Source organism: Oxyura jamaicensis, chromosome 6 (genome assembly GCF_011077185.1).
Source record: "Oxyura jamaicensis isolate SHBP4307 breed ruddy duck chromosome 6, BPBGC_Ojam_1.0, whole genome shotgun sequence".
NCBI lineage: Eukaryota > Metazoa > Chordata > Aves > Anseriformes > Anatidae > Oxyura > Oxyura jamaicensis.
Genome location: NC_048898.1, coordinates 22,285,742 through 22,305,909, shown reverse-complemented (window position 1 = coordinate 22,305,909; position 20,168 = coordinate 22,285,742). Strand labels below are relative to the sequence as shown.

Here is a 20,168-nt window from a genome sequence, read left to right as displayed (position 1 = left end):
TCTTTTTGCAGTAGCAGATCAGCGCCTGGAGCACTTCGATATCAACTCTGCCACTTAGACTCAAGGAGAACACACAGCACCACAACAGCTACACAGAAGCTGGCATGAGTGCCAGCAGAGCTGGATCCCAAACTGTGAGAGAAAGCTGTGCTAGTAAGTTGGTTCCACTCCCTCCCAGCTCAGACATGGGCTCCAGCAAACATCCTCTTCCAATTACTGGATCACAAGAAAAGAGCAGCCTCTTGACACTGGAAATTGCCAATCAAGTCCTAACAAAGCTCTCTGCTGGCTGCTCTGCTCTAAAAGCGCTCCCACTTTGTGATTCAAAACCTCTCCCTTACCTAACCAGTATAGCCAAACTCACAGCCAGAGTTCATGCACCTCCTTTCCCAAGGACAACCAGATTCCAGACAAAGCTGCATTCATCCACAGCATATTCATCCACTAACATCCACAATCGTGCAGGCAGCACAGAGCACGCTGAAAGCTAGGGTTGCTGCAAGCCCCAGCTCTGGTCAGGCTCAGAAGGCTGTTGCAAAAAGGAGTGGAGCCCACTTAGATGTTCCTACAGGATCCCCGTAAGCCACAAGCCTTGGCATTTCCACTAGCCCCATTTGCTGCTTCAGTGTGCAGACAAGTGAATTGCAGATCCTGCTTTTGTTCCTTGGTTGAAACAGTGACGTGATATCCAAAATCCCAGCAACCACCTTCAGCACAGCAGTGCCACTGGGTCTAGCTGGAGAGATTCCTGTTAGACCCACAGACTGTCTGAAAACAGGCCCAGCCTCCTCTGCCAAGCCAGGCCTCTGAGATCAGTGGGTAACATCACAGCCCCTTTGGAACGTGAAACAAAACAGAGTCTCTTCTGTTTCCCTTCAGAGTTTTATTTATCAAAATGCAACTGTTTCAGCCCTGCCAAGTGCACAGTCTGACCTGACGGCCAGCTTGGGGAGGCATACACTGAAAGCAGGGCTGGCTCTGACTTTTATTAGCTCAATTCTTTCTCTTGGCTGCAAAGGACAACACAAGCAGCTGTCAGGAGAGCAAGCGCAGGTGAAAAGGAGGTCCTGCTCCAGGCACCTTTCCCTTCCGCCAATTCAGTGCGCCCCACACACAGCTTGGACTTGCTTTACATGGCTCAGAGAGTGGCTGATCTCAGCCTGACCAGTACACAAGCTGACAGGGCATCCTGGCTCAACCTGCCCCTCAAACATATTCACAGGAAAGAAAAAAAAAAAAGGAAAGAAAAAAAAAAGGATAGAAAAAAAGAGAAAAAAGAGGAAAAAAATAACAGATAATAATATAAGCCCTGACTGGCACAAAATAAAAATGGTAAAGGACAGTCAGTCTTTATTTCCACTAACAGGCAGGTGAGGCTGAGAATGTCTGGCCCTTTGTGCACTCTTCAACATAGCTTTCTGGCAGGTAAAGCATCTCTTCAGAAGCCTTGGGGGCCACTCTCACCTTTCCTGCCCTGCTTTTCCCTGAGCCAAGTGTCAACTCTGCTGAGTCGGGGCAACCAGAAGCAGTTGTAGTGCTCTTCACGGGGCCGTGAAGTCAAGGACGTGCAAGGCTGATGCCAGGGCAGCGTACAGATGGGTGGTACTGAAACGGAGGCAGTACACTGGGCTGCTGGTGGGTGAAGACAGGTGAAAGCTCTGCAAGAAAGAAAGGAGAATCAACCTTTCAAAGAAGAGGTCGACCCAGAGACACCAACAGGCTTTACATGCCCAAAGGCTGCAGCAAATCAGGCTTCAAGGTTATGTTCCCTGTGGTAGACTCATCCCAAAGCCCCTGTGTCTTCTCCCAAAGAGACACGGGCACCTGGCTGCCAGAGAACAGCCTAGAAGCCTTGCTGCTTCCTTGCCTCTGTCCAGCCCTCACCTGCAGGCACCGAGTCTGCCGCTTATCCCAGAGGCGCACCACGCCGTAGTAGGAAGAGCCGCTGGCAATCATGTGGTTCCCATCGCTCCTTATGCAGTACAGGGCGCTGTCATGGGGCTCTTCCCACTCCCGGACACACTTCCTGCAAGGGTAACACAGACCAGAGAGGGGCTGAGCCTCCTCCATCCAGTGCCTGGATGGGAACTGAGGCCCCACCTGCCTGAAGGAGCTGCCCAAGCTGTTTGTGAGTCCCCAGACACTGTACAAGCACAGCCCGGGAGCCTCAGTCGGGCTGCAGGGTAGGCTCACCTGGTGCTGGTCCGTATGTCCCAGTAGCGGATGTAGGTGTCATACCCACACGAAAGGAGAAGGGAGGGCGTTTCATAGAAGACATCAAGGACTCCGGCTCCACGGTGAAAGTCAGTCCCTAAGCAGGTCAACAGCTGACCGCTGCAATGGAACACAACACAAGAGTCATTTAGAGCAGCGAGTCCTTCCAGTCCAGCAGGCCAGAGCAGAGATGTTGTCTCAGAAGCCTCCTAGATCTCATTCCTGTGATTTAACAGAATGCAAAAGCCTGCACAGCTTTGCTCTCCCTCCCCCAGCTTCTGCTACTGGTTGGACTACTGTAAAGGATAGTGACTAGCAGGAGTCATGGCTGTAAGGCAAGAACAGGAACAGGCACAGCTGACCCCTGGCTGAAAGGGATCATCTTCCTTGGGAAAAGTAACCAGTATGCTTAGTGATGAGGCTCCATTTCCATAGGAAGCAATTCTCAACTTAGTCAAATTCCAGATAACCTACAACAGCCATTTACCTGATCAACCCCACCCCATCCTCTGTCCACCAGGTTATTTCCCAGTGTTTTTGACACACGGCTCAGATCCACAGGCAAATCAGACTTTCTTGCCTCAGGATGCTGTGGCTGCTCTTCCCACCCCCTTCAGTTACTCTGCATGCTGCAAACACCTTCTCTGGGGCTGAACATCTCTGGAGATGACTTCCCAGAGGCTCGTCTCCCCACTGCCCTTTTACGTTCCTTGCTTGCTGCAAAAGAGCAAAAGCAAGATCTCCATGAAGCCCAAAGCCAGATGTTTTGTGGCCGTAGCACTCAACTGCTTCTTCCTGTGCAGAACCAGCAGCGGGATGGTGCCTGGTGAGGGACCACTCCAAAAGGGCCCTCCCTGCCAGGCTGTGAGAAGAAGTTTGGCTCCCTTTCCTTGACCTTAGGAATGTGCACCTTGCCACACACAGCCTGTCCCCTGTAAGGCTCTAACTGCCCAGCAGACAATCTGCCCAGCTGCTTGAGATGGCCACGTCTTGCAAACCCTCCTCTTCTTCCTCCTCCTCCTCCTCACACCCTTTAAATCAAAACCGCCGGGCACAATGAACCTCGAAGCACCTGCTTTTGAAACCCTGCCGCACGGCCACCCTCTCCAACAGGCTCTTGGTTCTCAGGACAATGAAGCGCTCCTGAAAGCCGACAGCATGGACCCCACGGTGGGGTCACTCCCAGCATCTCCCCCCATTATTTTGTTACTTTCTGCTCCTTGATCCAGCATCACACAGTTCTGAGGCACATCGCCAAATGCCTTAATTCTGTCTGTAATCTGGGCTAAAGCCCTCGTCGGGGGATAAAGACCACACAAAAGGAGAAATAGAGTCCCAGGAGATGTTAAAACAAGTAAACACCTTTGTGTCAGGAGAGAGAAATCGCTGATAAAGCAGATTAGCGCCTCGAGCCCTGGTGTCCCCAGATCAGAAGGCGAGCCCTGGCCGATCTTTGCAGCCAGCACGCTTCTATGATCACAGAGCTGGCGGCATGCTGGGGCCAGCCTGTTTCCCCACAGTCACTCTCCAAAGAGCAGATTATGTAGAATAACAATTTCTTTGTGGCTGTGTAATTCCCTCCGTGACCGTGGCTGTGGGCAGCTACATTGGCCCTTGATGCCAGGGCCCTAGCAACCATTTAGAGAGGCCAACCAGCCCTAGCAATGGCCCCCCCGTGCAAACCTCTCGGACAAGCTTTAACATCAAGTGCATGAATTAATCCCCCCCAACACGAATCCAGGGGTGCTGGCTTATTGGACTTTGTCTTTCTCCAGGCAAGGGATCGAGGGGATTCCAGGCTTCAGCCCTTTGCAACCTTCTCACAGCGCGTTAACCCTTGGAGGGTTACTCGCGGCCCAACCTAGCTGCACCTGTATGTGCGTCGGGAGCTTGAAGCGTCTGCGGTCTGAGCGCTGGGAGTGAGAGCTGTGGGCTTTGGCTGAGGTACAGAGGTCCTCAAGCATGACCACAGTGTGACAGCGCTGGGCATCTCTGAGCCCTGGCACTGCCCTGCTCCTCCAGATGCACCGACACACTCCATCTGCTGCAAAGCCAGCGGAACAGCCAGCCAGACACACAGTCCTTCTCGAGACGTCCACACAATCTTCTTGATCCAATGAGCTGGATGTGTGGCTAAGAGTTGGAAGACATACAGCAGAGGTATGAGGAAGAGTCAGCTGCTCTCCCAAACAAGAGCCCTTGGCCTACCTGAAGAAACCAGGAGGAAGGACAGCGTGAAGGCCACGCAGCCCACCAGCACAGCTGGTGAACATCCCCTGCTATCTGGCTGAAGCATGCTTGTGTTATTTCCACTCCATTGTTTTCCCTGCTAACATAACTTCAATATTCAAAGGACTAAGTGTGCTCAGAGGGAGGGGCACTGTGCTACGGAAAGGTAGCAGGATGCTGAAGCACATCCAGGGATCTTTTACTTGCTGGGGCCAGTCCTCTCCCTCTCAGGAAATGGGTCTCCTCACAATCTCCAATTCTGGCAAGCTCCCGTAACACCCAGAGTGAGTCTGGCCACATGGAAGCTTGTCTTCCACCTCCCAGACCAGGCTTCAGGTTGCAGTGCTGCAAGATGGCAGCAATTTTTAATGGCAGGCTGGAGGCCTCCGAGTGAAAAATTTCGGCATGAAAGAACCCCAGAGACAAGAGAAACCAGAGAGCCTGAATCCCTGCTTTCAGAAATTTCTGTGTAGCACCAACTACCACCCAGATGCTTTGCTCCTGATGTTTCACCATGCCTTCACACCCCATCACAGGGGTACCCAGGCATCCCAGCAATCGGAGTCCCAACTGCTTTCCTCCAGATTAGGCAACAGAAAAGAAAAAAAAAAAAAAAACACACACACGAAGATTAACTTTTCTTAGTGGGCAGAAAAGGAGCACGGATACATGCAGGCCACTGCAGCAAAGCAAACCTTGTTTTGCTGGTTTGTTAATCAGTTCGATTCTCCTGCCCCAAGAACAGGTCAGCCAAGACAGCTTTCAGCTGGGAGGCCCAGCACCTGCATACAGCAGCAGTCCTTCGGCACTTTACAGGAACAACACATTAGTTGCTACAGCGAAGAACTTACAACCTGACACCAGGGGAAAATCACACTGTGCTACACACTGGGCACGTACACCAGAAGACCTAAGTGCTTTGGTATGGGTGCATTTAAATTGATAAAGATACTGAACGTGATTAATATTTCCCTCACTTTTCAGCAGATTAAGGCGTCTCTGGGCCAGCAGTTCCAGGAAACAGGCCACCATGCATAGCTAGCTCCACATCCTCCCAGCACATGCACATGAACTGAGCCTATAATGGGAAGGAAATGCTCTGCAATCACAAGCCTACCAGCCTAGGGGTCATAAGTTAGTGTCCACAAATTCTCCATTATCGCATCTGCTCCTTGCCCTCAAAGCCTAGTCCACAAGAGCTTCTACTTCCTAAGGAGCAAAACCCAGAGTATCCTAATAGCTGGAACCCTGAAGGCTGTACCTCCATCCCTGTGCCCTGCCCAATTGCCGCAGGTCTTGGCCAGCTCTCTCTGATGGAGATGAACTACAATCCAAAAGCTGGGTTGAAGCAATAAACATTTTTCTCCCCACCCTCGATTTTTGGCAACCCTGATTCACTACCACTGATATTGACAAATACGCAGCAAGCGAATTTAGCATTAAGTGCCTTCTAGGAAACTGCTGAATTCAGAACATCTGCTGAAAACAGAGATGCCTGAATTTCAGGACATACTCATTTTCTCTGGAAACCTCATCTGCAAGCTGTGATCATCCATCAAACAGGAGAAGCCACTGCACATAAGCAGGCAACTATTCAGAAACAAAGCAATGCTCTAAACTCATATTTTAGCCCCAGTAACTACTTCCAACAAGCCAGCTGGGAAGTATTTACTGGGGAAAAAAATACCAAGAAATATTTACTGAAAAGGGCACTGTTGAGTTCAAAACAGTGGGATATCTGAACTGAGTACCGAACAGAGAAAGGAAACTAAACCCATTTAAAGACAATTATCTGGAGGTGCAGCATTTGTGCAACTCCTGTCATCCAACTTGGAGAGAGCACCAAAACCAAAGGGAAGAGCTCAGCTGTTGTCTCTTCCAGGTGCTTTCCAGCTGGGGCTGAGGCACCCGGGGGTGCAGCAGCTTATGCTAAGGGAAGGACTTGGTCAAACATCTATAATGTACATAGGGAGAAGGAAAAGAAGCTTTTGCTCCTCGGCAAAGCGATTCTTCACATCATTATCCTAACCCAAGGTTACTCCCGTGCTTAGCCAAGGTTACTAAATCCTGCAGGGAGGCGTGAATTGGGGAATTCTGGGGGCGCAGCTCCATGTGAAATGCTTCTGAGATGCCATTATAAGTGATTTTCAGGAGAAATGCCTCTCACAAGCTTCCCCAGGGCAGCTGAAGGGCCTTGAGGCAGTAGGGGGGAATGACACCAACGATGGTATGAGATTGTGTCGGGGGGAAGAGACAGAAGAGGGAGTTTTGCCTTCTTTTCTTCTGCTTTCTCTGAATTGGCCCACACACGCTTTAAATGGTCCAATAAAAAGATACAATTTCTTTACCTTTCCAGCTCTGAGACCCTGTGAGTTTTTGTTGTTCGGGTTCCCGTAAGGTTAAGTTCAGAGGATAAACTGACACGCTGGGCTATGGGAAAAAGGCAGTTTCTTCAAATAAAGCCACAACGGTGCAAAAGAGACCCTGCTGGGGCTTTTATTTGGGAAAACAAACAGAAATGGCACCAAGCCCTTCTGCTTTACGAACCAATTTAACTATAAAACCAATGTTCTCCCTCTCGGGGGTGAGGAGGGGAGAGAGACAGGACATGACAATAGTCCAAAACCTCGGGGAGAAAAAAAATAAAAAGATAGGACAAAAAAGGTTGTCTGTCCCCTTTTCTTTCTTGTCCATGGCTCCTTTTCTTAGCACACGTGTGTTCTTGTAAAAACGATTAGATTGCAATTTGTATAACATGGTGACCCCCAAATTCAGACATTTAACCCCTTTTCTCTGCAAAGAATGTCAAGAATGTCTTCTCTGTCTTTCTTTCCAACAGGAGGAGTAGGGGGGAATTCTCTCAAACTGTGATTTCTTGGGGGAAGAGAAAAAGAAGGAGGCAAGGAAAAGAAGCAGGGAATTCTCAAAGCCTCTCGCCTTTCGCCCCACTTGTGTGGGAACAGGCGGCTGTATTGCTCCCTTTCTGGACAGAGCTCTGCAGGTCTCCTTTAGTGGGGAGACAAAAAAATGGAGAGTCCAAATCAAAACAAAGCCATCTGTTTAAATGAGCTACCGCTAGCCAGTGGCAGAGGGGGTTCCTCATTCACTCCTTCCCATTCTTCTCTCTTGCCTCTGTTGATTCTCTCTCAACCCAGGGAAAAATAAAGATTGCTTTTGCTTTGCCTCAGAGGGATGAAACTGATTGATGCGTTTGGAGTGTCCAGCCCCCACCCACGCTCTCCAATTGTTTGGGGCCTTGTAAAGTTGTCATAAATACGCCTGAACAGGAGTGCAAAGGCCACAGCATGCCATGGACGTGCACACATCCAAAGGGCAGGAGCTGGCCTCACGCTCAACCACAGCGTGAGAGGGCCAAGACCGCAATGGGTACGAAAAGATCAAGGATAAACACCTGTATGTTCTTCCTCTTATGAAGGTCTTACTTTTAGGTTAAGATGCACCAGAGCCCTTTTAACAGAAGGAAGGCAGATGATGACCAGCTTACGTATTGGAGGGTCAAGAACGATGAAAAATAAGTAAATAAATCAGTAAAGAACCACAAGGCCCCAAACTGTTTTGAGAAGGCATTCATACCATGGGAAATAAATTGCACAGTAAGATCGAAGCTATCCATTATAAACAAAAGAGCCGGAGCTCTGAACACTACAGAACTGCTAAGGGGAGCAGTCATCCAGGAGAGAGCCACTTAAGAGGCTCCCTGCAGCAGCCAGCCTCCTCCAGCACTGGCTCAAGTAGTTGGCTGGAGACCTGGTGTCCTGCTGCCAGCAACGCCCGAGATCTCAGAGCAAGGGAATCAAATTCTACAGTGCTGAGCTGCAGAACTGGGGCAGGAATCTCCTGCCAGCCTTGTCAAGGGATTGATCCGTGCCCGAAGGCAGGAGACCTGTGTACCTCTAGTCTTGCTCCTCGAGTCGTAAATGGGATCAGCAGCTCCGTGAAGAAGGATCTGCTTTTACTTTGCCTAGATCTACATCCAAGCTCTTCATCCTGCCTACCTTACTGCAAAGGGAGGGGTTTCCAAAACCCAAGTTAGAAATCCAAAGACAGTCATTGTGTCAAACTGATTTAATATGAACAGACCACAAAAGGGTTTGCCTGAAGACTAATTCCCCTACAACAGACTTCAGTCTGTCACCTCACCAACCTTTTTCCCGTGAATTCTAGGGAGAAGGCATGGCATTTATGTTCTCAGTTAAACAAAGGACATATAAATGGGAAAACTCAGAACTGATGTTTCAAAAAGAGTAAACAAAGCCATCCGTGGAGGGGATGGGGAAACAGCATAGGAAAAGAGAACAAGCAGCCATCTGAAGAAGAGCAGTTACCTGTGGATCATCCCTCTGCAGTGAGCGGAGGCAGTAGAGGGATCACGTTTGTTTTCACTTCTCTGAGGCCAAAACAGCCCAGAAAGCTGTTTAGCTCACTGTTGGACAAGTTTTGAATCAGTTATTGCAATTTAAAGACTTTGTTCAGTCAGAACAGAAAATTCTGAGAAAGAAATCCAAGCCTAAAAGGAGCGTGTTGCCTTTTTTCCCCACAAAGTCTACTGAGAGATTTCTCGGCAAGAAAGATAATTCACATGACAAATCCATAGAAAAACAGGGCAGGTGAGGGGATTCTGCATCTAGAGCATGGTATTATGAGTCCTCTGCCCCCCCAAATGCTGTGAAACTACTATTAGTGCTAGGATAATATTTTCTATCACTCATCTCTCCTGCTCCCACTCAGATAACCACCTGTGACTTGATAAATCCCGTTTAAATGCCTGGATGAAGCAGACTCCCCGCCCTTCTTGGAGACAGTTACCTTTCCTTTCAATTTAGGAACTTCAGTTCTGAATCTGTTTGCTTCCCTTCACCCAAACATGCCTTTGTCATTAAAGTAGAGGGTCTCAAACTTGTTTAAACCTCAGAGTTCAAAGTGGTGGACAGAATCTTCTACAGAACTCGCTTTAGAGCACAACACTAAGAAATCTACTTGTGCATCTTAGGCAGTATCTATATAAAATGCTTCCGTCTAAACATTTAGCAAGCTTTATAACTGAGAGCTACACCTGCAGATTCTCAATTCATTATCTACTTCCACAAAGAAAATCTGAGCATGACAAGACAAAACCAAGGACTGGATTTAAACAGGAAAGTATCAGCAGTGACCATCTTCTAGCATTAGCCCCCACGTGGCTTACAAACCTCATCCAGCAGTCAGGAAAAGAAGTCAGCCCTTAGAACTATTAAGTATACAGCCAAGCCTGGACCGAAATCTGCTTTCGGTCCATGCCTGCAGAACCTAGCCCCGATGGTGCACAGGACACAACCAAGGCACTCGATGCTACACGGCACACAGCTGTCAGATTACACGTGCTGCTTAAGAACGGCACAGGGAGCATGCAGAAGCTTTAAAGCTCTCCCTCCTTGTTGACAACTGCGCTCAAGTTCCTTCATTCAATAGGTTTAAAGAGCCACCAAAGTGGATGCAGATGAACGTGCGCTGAGATTTGAGAGACAGCAACTAATTCTTGCCCACCCTACTTCACAGACGGACAGGCACAACCTAGCGAGGGTCCCATGGAAACACATACCAGAGATCAAGCAGCAGCAAGTTAACAACCTTCAGCCAGCTGCTTACGCTGGTAATGCTCATGCTGTCTCTCAGAAAGACCCCAGTGCAATAGCACTAGAGGCAAATATGGATTACTAACCTGCTCAGCAGCTGCCCAGCTGCCCTGAATGACACCTCCCCACCCCTCCGCTGAGGGCACCAGCCACACATCTGAATCTCCTTTCTCTTCCACTCCCAAGCCACTTTCATGAATCCTCTGCCTCCCACCTCCCCAAAACCTGCAGACATCAAAGGCACCTGCCTTGAACACCTGAAGAGCAGGGGGGGCTGGCAGTCAAGAAACGCAACTCTGTATCTTCCCCTTCCACACACTCTTATTTTTTTTTCCCCCCTCCATCCCTTTGAAAAAGGTGGCAGAGATAAATGGAGAACAAAGAAACAAGAAAAAGGCCCAGCTTTGGCCCACACCATGCCTATTACTTAAGGGGGAAGGAACTCTTCCGAAAGAGGAGGAAAAAAATGTGCTCAGACACAATGGCTCAAAAGGCCAGGCAGCAAACCGGGCCACTTTGTACTGCTAACAAGGGAAACCTAATTACAGGAAGAGGGCAAAGAGGGACAGATAAAAGGGATACAAAATTTCAACATCTGTTGCCATAAAGGGATAAGAAGTGGGGAAACGCAAAGTGTCAGTTTGGTGTCAGTGACGGCGTAAAGCCACTTTCAAAGGGCTCGGGAGAGGGAGAAAAACTGAACGAGAAATTAGAGGGTTCTTAAAAAAAAAAAAAGAGAAACACTGCCAAAAATGCTTTCAAAAGGGGGGAGGAGATGGACAAAGAGTGGATATTTAAAAGGTAGAGGATCTGGGGTGGCTTGCAGGGCACAACTAAGGTTGGCTCAGTTTACACAAGGGCTCTCGTGCCCTGCGCCTGTCCCGTTGTGTCACAGAAAGGACAATGTAGGACTTGTGCACTCCAAGTGCTTACAGCTCGAGGGCTACCACAGCAGATCACTGGTCCACTTCAAACATCAGGCTGGGCAAAACAGCTCCAAGAGCCGCTTCAGAGCAAGATCCAGAGTATCCTACCTTGAGGAGAAGCATCTCTGAGGCAGGGGCGTTTGGCTCCTAAAGACACAGAGAGCACCATAGTAGGCTGGGGAGTAGTGGTACTCCGCAGGCAAGGGACAAATGCTGGCTTTGGAGCTGTTTCCAGTGGTGTCAGTCTCCTCTCCCAGGCAGTTAGGAGACAGGTTAGACTCCCAAATGAGAGAAAGAGGTGGGAAGAGAATGAGGAACAGGATCTAAGTTAAGTTTCCTTCTCTCTTGCTTGCCATTAATGGACTGTTTTGCTAAGTCACACACTAACACTCCCAGATGAGACAGGAAGGTCCAAGCAGAGAAAGACACGTACACATGGAAGAGAGGAATGTGACCAGCAAGAGGGGCAGCTGCCATCATATCCCTCACTGGCACAGAGAGCCAAGGGATCTTACAAGAGGCCAAGGATTCAGCAAGACCTGAGACTTGATGCAAGGACACAGGGTGGTATCCTGTGGACCGTCCTACTAATCTTTCTCCTTTCCTGCGCAGACCTCTAATCATCCAAGTTATTCACAGCCCCCTCAAAAACACACACCTTGATCCTGAGTAGCAGTAAGCACACAGCATCTTCCCCACATCTAAAGGCAATCAGGTGGCACAATGTAGCACCTGTGGCATATATCCTCCAGAGGTGCAGCCAGTCAGCTTCAAAAGAAAAAAAAAAGTTCTCCTTCATTACAGGAGAAAGGGCCAGGTGTAGCAGCAGCTGGAATTTCAGCCATCAGAGACGGTGTCTTGGCATTACGCAGTCATTCCCCTGCTTTTGACTCCCTTTGACAATTGCTTGTTGCTGCCTGTTCCAGCTTTGATCCAACACCATCATGAGCAGAGTCAGAAATGAAAGACAGTTGTGGGGGTGGGATGCAGCAAGAGGCATTTCCTTTCCCCACTAAAAATCTTCTTGCCTCCCAACCCAACCAGCCTTTCTCAAAGCCCAGGACACGTTTCCAGGTGAAGACATTATCCCTTTTCTCTCGGAGGGATGAGAATGGCTGCCCCAGGGTCAGGGAACAGCGAAGGTCATAAATACGAAAACACACCATGACCAACAGCTACAAGCACCAGCCAAGGACTTATCTGGCCTGGAACTAAGAAGATCAGTACACAATAGGTTATTTAAGCTTTAAATCCTTTTGTAGCATGTTCCAGCTCTCAGCTGCTGGGGAAAAAGACCACCTACCCAAGGGAAGAGAATGCCACAGAAACTGCTGCAGTGTTACACACCCCTCCATGTACCAGCTAACCGAACTAACTCTGAGGTCTTGAACAGCACCAAATACCGAAGTGGTGGTAAGGATCCTACAGTTTTAAGGAATGTCTGAAGCATCACTCTCCCCTGCACCATTTTTTGCCAGAAGTTGCCTGGATTCTGCTCTTAGGGTCACATTCTTGCCACGTTCAGTCTCTGTGGGTCAGATTCTGGCTCTTCATGACCACAAGGAAGGGGTAAGCATCTCGCTGTTAGGGCCTGGATAGAGCCTGGATGCCTCTGCATGATGTTGTCAGGACACATTGGGCATAGGAAGAGTTTTTCAGTACTGTATAGCTCTAACATTTTGAGTTTCTATGTCATGCTCCCACTTGCAGAGTGTCAGCAGGGAGACAATATGCACAAGCCCCGAAGGAAGAAATCAACATTTCCCTCGAACATCACTTCTAGCAACCACTGGAGGCTTTAAAAAGTGTCTAAAGCTTTGCTGGGAAGAACCATTTATGAAGAAGCCAAGACCTGCAAGGGCAGCTCCGTACTCCTTCACTATGAACGATCACATCAAGCTTCACATGCTAGCTTCCCAGCAGTACTCCTTACCCAGCCCCGCACGTGCTGACAAGACTCCCAGCTCGTGCACAGGTCCCCAGAGAGGAAAAGCCCCAGTGGCATGGTGCATTCCAGCTGTGACAGGTGAAGAGGGAAGAATAAGTTTGACACTCCAGCCATCGCAACAGAGGCCCAGTAGCCTAGATTGCCTTGGCTTTTTTATTTGCCTGTCACTCAGGCTTTGACATTATTGAAAGATCAAACTCCGTTGTGCCTGTTCATTACCTTAATCCTATTTTCTACACAGCTTTATTATCTCTTCAGGCTTCCTTGGGAGAGGCTGTGGGGCAGGGGGAGAGGGTTGGCTGTCGCCTCACTCCTGTCAGATGCCTCTATTGAAGCATCACCAGGGACTTGATGGGCAGGGGTATCACACCACACCCTGTATCCTTCTGGGGTACTCCGCAGGCACCACTGGACTAGGTCAACAAGAAACATTCATCAACACTGAATGCACTGGCACTCTTTCCCACTCTATTTTGTCCTTTGCAGGATGCATCTTTTGCCAACTTTTATTACTTCATAGAAAAAGAAAACTGCTTTATATTTCTAGTTGATGTAGCAGACTCAGACAACCTGAACTATGTAAACTACAGATTAGAAGACAACTGGCCTCAGACCAGCCCTGCATCCCCACCAATCTTCCTGTACCTCCTTTCCCCAAATACAGCCCTGCTGACACCTCTTGGGCCCCTTCTGCCATTGTCCCCCCCACCCCTCCCCTCCCAGACCTCACCAGCTCTCCCTAATCCTGACAGCACTCCCTTGATAATCTGTGCTGTGCCACTCCTACCCAGAGCATACCAGTCCCGGAAAGTTGAGCTGCCGTTCAATAATCCTGCCAAATATTTGCTATCTGTCCATCATTACACAAAGACCCGCAGGCTAAGAGTTTCAAATTTGTCAGCAGTTGAGTTTCGCATCAGGATTTGAGCCCGACATTTCCCCGGTTGTTAAGGTCAGCACCTTTACCAAACAGGAACTGCTCAGTGGCCCCACAGCAGAGGCCACAGCAATTAACCTCCAATGCTTATTAAGACAGGGAGAAGACAACATGCCTAAGTCATTTCAGCAGATAACCTGTTGCCACCCCTCACCTCCCCGAGCTACCAGAAACACCAGCCAGGAAAAGATGACTGTAGTTACTGCATTCCCATCTGGCTTCTCAGCACCATGGACAAGTTTGCAAATGGAAGGATGCAGGTCACGTTCTTCTCCCCTCTAGCTCAGGTTAAAGCATCAGCTGAGACCGATGCAAAGGAAGTTGTAATGGCTGTATTCTGACTGTACACAGGTAGCGAGAAGAAACCAGACACAACACAAGCATCTTCATCGGGTATAAAGGATGGCTGTGTCATAAACTGGGAGAGAAAAGTGGAGCTGCTCCCTGCTGAACCAGAGCCACCCCACCACACACCTTTCCACATCAGTTTGGTTTTCATCCTCCTGACATCTCATGCTTAAACATCTCTTGCCTATACAGACTAAAAGCATGACTCTGTGGCATCTCCAACACTGCATTTCTCATTGATACTTACCTCTCCCTAAACAAGTCCCTCCCCGTAACGTGGAAGCTCACTCACCTCTCAAAGTCCCAGATTCTCAGAGGCGAGGTGTGTCCACAGCAGGCTGTCCCCGTCACAAATGAGCTGTTCAAAAACAAAACAAACAAAAATACTTACTAATCCTCATGTTCTGAGGAAAGAGTGTGAGCAAGACAGAGAACATGGGCTACAAGGCAGGCTATGAATTCTGGTTCAAGACTGTTTCAGTACATTCCACCACGTTTCACAAGGGCAGGCAGCAGCAGAGGGAGAGGTGGCTCTCGGTAGCTGGGCTGAGCTTCCCAGATGCAGCAGGTCACAGCTGCCGAGAACTGGCAGAACACAAATGTATTTGCATGTGTGGAAGGAAAGCCTAAAACAGGAACAGCTGTAAATTGCAGTGATGTTTTCAAAATTTCACTGTACTCAGGACATTTCATACACTGTCAGTGCTGTCAGCTGCAGAAACACCCCATGGAAAACTCCCTGTTACTTTTCAATTCATGTCATGTAACATACAACTTCCCAGCACAATCACGAATGGACTGCAGCGTCACAGGACCAACAAATCACAGAATGGAGGTCTCCCATCCAACCTGCTCAAAGTGAGGCCAATTTCAAAGCTGGATCAGGATGCCTCCTCTTTGCTCAAGCACTCTCTACCAGAGGCAGCAATATTTGTCTCAGTTCACACTTTCCAGCAGGGCCCGTTCCAAAGAACTCTTGGTGATGCCGCATCCCTTCTGCACATGCTGGCTCCAGAGCTTGCCTGACAGTCAGTGACCTCAAGCAAGTTTTTAAGAGAGGAACAAATCCTTACACTCAAGCAGCAAGAAAATGGGTGCCACAGTTCTCCACATCGTACTGCTTGTTTTGTGCCAGCTTCCTATCCTCAGTGCAAACGAGAAACCAGCTCATGAAAAGACTTCTAAGTAAACCGTAAATGACCTCTCACAAAGCCACATTTATTGCAGCTACTGAGAATAAAATACCAAAACTATGTTTAAGTTGTGGCAACAAGGATAGCACAAATGCAGGAAACGGGGCCTGCTTTAAATAAAAGCTGGCTCTATGCTTTGCCTAAACGTCTTCTGCAGCACGACACAGGGGATGGCAGCTCAAAGAGGAAAGCAAAATAAGGAAATGTATCAGGTCTGTAAAAATAGCGGTTTCTAAACATTTCATTGATCCCCTACAACGTTCTTCCTTTTGAAGTCTGAAGGTTTCTCCAAGCCTCTAATGCAGTGGGAATGGATTCCTGTACTGCACTTGACTTCTGTGAGAAGCACTCCTGGCGTTAGGAGGCATCCAGCAGCAAGGCAGTGAACATGCATTCAACTTGATCAAAGCCAGAGAAGAGCCATGTGGAAGCGAGGCCAGAACTCAGGACTCTTTACTCCCAGCTCCACGTTTTAGCTGAGCAATTGGTTTCTCCAGATCATACGGCTGAAGGCAGCTATCACCAATCCATCTCAACCAAACCATCTCAAAGAGCTGAGAGCCCAAGGAAAAATCTCTTTTAAAAGCTAATTCCTTTTGCTGGGCAACAGCCATGAGGGCCAATTAAGAAAGCCTGCAGCATTTTGCACTTGGAAATGGGGTTTTTGTTCAATACCTGCCTTCCCTCCACCAAGCAAAGAACATTCCCCTCTCGCCAACATCTGGCTCAGGTGTAACCAGCAAAAAGGACTCACCCTGACAGCTCACCAGGCAAACCCCATGTCTGGAAAGCAGCACTTTGGTCAGGGAGTCCTTCAGCTACAAAGCTAGGTGTTGGGTTCTGTCCCTCCCTCCCCAAACATAATCCATTAATAACTACTAAAGCCAATTACCGTGGTTAGAAACATAATAGCAGTCAGGGAGTCAGTCAAGCAGGCAATTGGGTGCTTAAGATTTTTCTTTTGGGGGACAAACTGACTTTGTCCCAGCAGAGAACGCCCTCACGTGGGAGACAGGCCCCTTTGTGCAGAAGGTATGCAGCAAGGCTTTGATGGTTGCCACAGGTCTAAATTAGCATGGAGGCACACCAACAGAGAGAGAAAGGTGGGAGGAACGGCAAGGTCTAATCCCTGCTCATGCTGTCAGTCCTGGACTTCAGCTTTCCCTCCTCAGCCCTTATCCCCTACCCCTCCAAAAAAAAAAAAAAAAAAAAAAAAAAGAAAGAAAGAAAAAGAAAAAAAAAAACATTAGATGAAGAGATTTCTCTCCAGCATCACGTACAGGCCTCAGGGCCACAAACAAGTCTCTTCTGGGTAAAGCTGCCTTCATTCAGTCAACAGGAATTTTCTCTCCTACTTCAGCAGGATCAGGTTTGCAAGCCTTATCTTTAAAAGGCTGGAGCCCATTAGCAAGCAAAGATAAGACTTCTCCCAGAAGAGTGGGGCATCTTCACTGCCAGGATTAGAGAGCAGTATTCACAAAACACGCACAAAGAAGTGGTGCCACCGAGAAACTGTCAAAGCCTGGGAGCAAATGGAAGTGGAAGGCTGGATTCCCAGGGCCCCTGACTCTGGTCTGCAGACAGACAGCTTCAATCCTCAGGCCTCTCAAACTGGGAACCTCAGAGGTGAGGGTTTTGCTCCAAGCAAAAGGGTAACACAAGAAAACTTTGGTAGGTCTGACAACATGCAGCTTGGAGTGAAGCATGTAAAGCTTGTCTCCAAAGCATCTAGAAGTGGAATTGAAGCTTTCCACCAGGCTTGCTTCTTTCAATTTGCCTTTTAACAGGGCTTTTTGTCTTAGAAGCACAGAGCACACACCAAAAACCTCTGAACTAGAGAAGTGTAATCTCTTCACAGCTGTTCCTGCCAGCTGCCCAAGAGAAATAACGTAAACTGAGTTGCTAAAAAAATGGTATACAAACAGAAGAGAATAAGTCTTACTCACTAGCTTAGTAAACGTCATTTATTTTGCCTTCCAGTGCTTTCAGAGTCAGAGATTGAAGAGAGACTAGGCTGGGAAATGGAAAGCACAAGATAACCTATATATGTTACCACAGGGATGACCCATGTCTCAAGCACATGATACTACTGTACGCAGGCAGGGACCAGATGCACCTACGTGCTACATAAAAACTGCTGTGCCCAAGCTTCGGTCAGGCTTGTAGATGCAGTCTCTTTCCCCACTATGCTCTCCTCTGCCATGTGAAAGCCACTGTGCACCACTTCCACCTCTGTTGTGCCAGAAAGGCAAAGACTTTGCAGAGCATTTAGGCAAACATACTCAAAACACAGCCTGTTTTTGTTGCTCAAGGCAAGGCATTTTCCAACTCATCTGATGCTGATCCCATCTGAAACTTCCTATTTAGAAAGGGCAGGTATTAAAAAAAAATAGAAAAGACAGCTACTTCTCGTAAAGCCAGGCCATCTCTATGTTAGAGAGGAGATATTTCAGGAGAGATCATCCCCCCACAATAGAAGTTGTGCCGGGGAGGGATGACAGAGTGCATATTTTGGCAGTGCTATTGTCCATCCGACTCACTTGTGGTCATTGACGCTCCCATGGCATTTCTGGCAACAGCAGTCATGCTCTGGCTGAAGTGCAGCTGCAACAATCCCATGCCTGCTCCTAAAATACCAACAGCTTCAACCCACCTGTAGCATCTCTCTTTAACCCATGCTGGACAGATGTGTAAGAACCAGGAGGAAGGAGGTAGCTGCACATCAGTCTTTTCTAAAGAATTCTCTTTGTCATGAAGCTGGGAAACGGCCTCAGCTCCAGTGGTGCAAATCCTGTTGTACACTACATACCTTCCTCAACATCAACCCAGCCTTCACAGTGCTGCCCGAGCTGGGCATCCCACAGTGCAGACATTGAAGGAACCTGGGTGAAACAGGCCCTTTCCAACCTTTTCTCAACTTCCACCGTGCTCAAGGCTTGTTCCCATTCCCCTGTAGGGTAAAGTCCTATTCTGCTCCTCGGAGATTTTGAACCCAGAATCTGCTTGACACTCACAAGAACCTGTTCCTTCCTCCTTGCATGCTCTTCCACCCCCTGGAATCGGACATCGCTGTTCCATTTTGGAGACTATTGTACATGGAGACTCATCGAACCAGGAAACAAAGAAGTTATTACTTGACAGAGCCCCGCAGCTGGGAATGTAGAAGGCGGGGGGAGAGGTGGGGGAGCACCGAGGGAGGCAGGACAGGGGGGCTGGCAGCAGCGTTATGAAAGCGATCGACAGAAAGGATCGCTCAAAGATGGGAAACGTTTTTTTTATGGAGTCTCAAGTGGGAAGAGAAAAGGAGGAGAAGAGAAAGCAAGGCCAAAACGGAGAGCGGAGGAGAGGAGAGAAAGCAGTTGGTGCCGACGGTGCCGCGGGTTAAGCACACGGGTCTGTGGGTTTGTGTAGCCTTTGATTCAGCACTGACACGCTTTGGCAAGGGAGGCCACCAGAGCTGTCAAATCCTTCACCAACGTGCCCATCAATTGTATTCAGCTCTTCCCGACCCGCACAGGCATTTTAATTACTGTTGGGTAAACTAATTTGTACAAATGAAGGCAACTCTGCCTAATAGAATATGCAAGCTCTCTGACCTCTGACAGGCGATGACACAAGATACAAAGGAGGCAGAGGAAGGCTTTTTATCAGAGCCTTATTACTCTCTATTACTCCAATTAGTTAAGCTCCAGTGCTCCTAATTGGGGGAAAAAATTGCAATTAAATCAATTTTTGATGGGCTGAAAGTGGGTTACCGAACCGCCCTGCCTGTGAAACACTGATATTATAGCAGCAAAGGTCAAAGTCTTTGTCGGCACCTGTGGGGCCCCCACCTCCCCTCTCTAAGCCCCTCTGTGCCCCCCCAACACACACACGCAGCTCGCTAAGGCGAATCATTAGAACATGTCATGTCTTATCGCGGCCGCCAGCATCCCGCTAACCTCATCGGTTGACATCATTACAGAAGGTAACTCCTCCGGCATGAATACAGTGCTAAGGTCACACAAACTTGATGGAGCCCCCGCTGAAGAGCCCGGGAGGCTGGGGAGCAGATGCAACAGTAGCAACATTGTGAAGGGGAGAGAAGGGGGTAGGACGCTCGGCACGGGGAGTTTCGGCACCTCCAGCGCGAGGCTTCTCCGGCAGAGCAGATGCACACAAAGGGAGAGGGATGGAGACAGCGAGGGGAAGCAGGTGCTCCTTACCCGAAGGCATTTAACTTGCAGAAGAAAAAAAAAAAGTGCAGCATCAGTTTTTTCTTCTCCACAAATGTGCAAAAATTCCCACCTGCCTTTTACTCAGGCAATGCTGGACAAAGCCAGGATCGGGTGGGCATGCGAGCCTGGTGTTGCCCCTCCATTCCCCCAGAGACTACCCCAGACAGACCCCGTTAGTCCTACCTTGTACCTCTTGCAGGATAACCAGAAAACTGAACCAAGCATCGTCAGTATCTCCAGTAAGTCAGGACAGCTGGTTTATATGCTGACAACTCAGTAACCACAAACTGAGCAAAAATCAGCAGGAAAGGCAGTTACACTAAGAGTCTGGCTGCTGTTAATAAGTCAAAATCGTGCCTTTGCAGAACAGGGAGTGTGGAGAGTGGAAAACTATTTAGAAGACAATAGGACTGGAAACACTGAAGAGGCTGACGACACACAACTGTCCATAACCTGAAATGAGTCAAAGTGGGATCCAATTTACTACAGCCCTGCAATATCCCCCTAGCCTTTGGTACCAGAC

The 20,168-nt window shown here is 48.6% G+C and overlaps 1 protein-coding gene across 1 annotated transcript in view; it reads right to left on the bottom strand.

The window, feature by feature from the left end:
- Window positions 1–863: 863 nt before the first annotated feature.
- FBXW4 (F-box and WD repeat domain containing 4) overlaps window positions 864–20,168 on the bottom strand; it is a 58,494-nt gene continuing 39,189 nt past the window's right edge. Inside the window, exons 6-9 of the mRNA XM_035330184.1 lie at window positions 14,528–14,593; window positions 2,194–2,334; window positions 1,885–2,026; window positions 864–1,658 (exon numbers count right to left, since the gene is read on the bottom strand). Coding sequence (XP_035186075.1) covers window positions 1,542–1,658; window positions 1,885–2,026; window positions 2,194–2,334; window positions 14,528–14,593 — 466 coding nt within the window. The 3' untranslated portion in view covers window positions 864–1,541. The remainder of the gene's footprint in view (window positions 1,659–1,884; window positions 2,027–2,193; window positions 2,335–14,527; window positions 14,594–20,168) is intronic.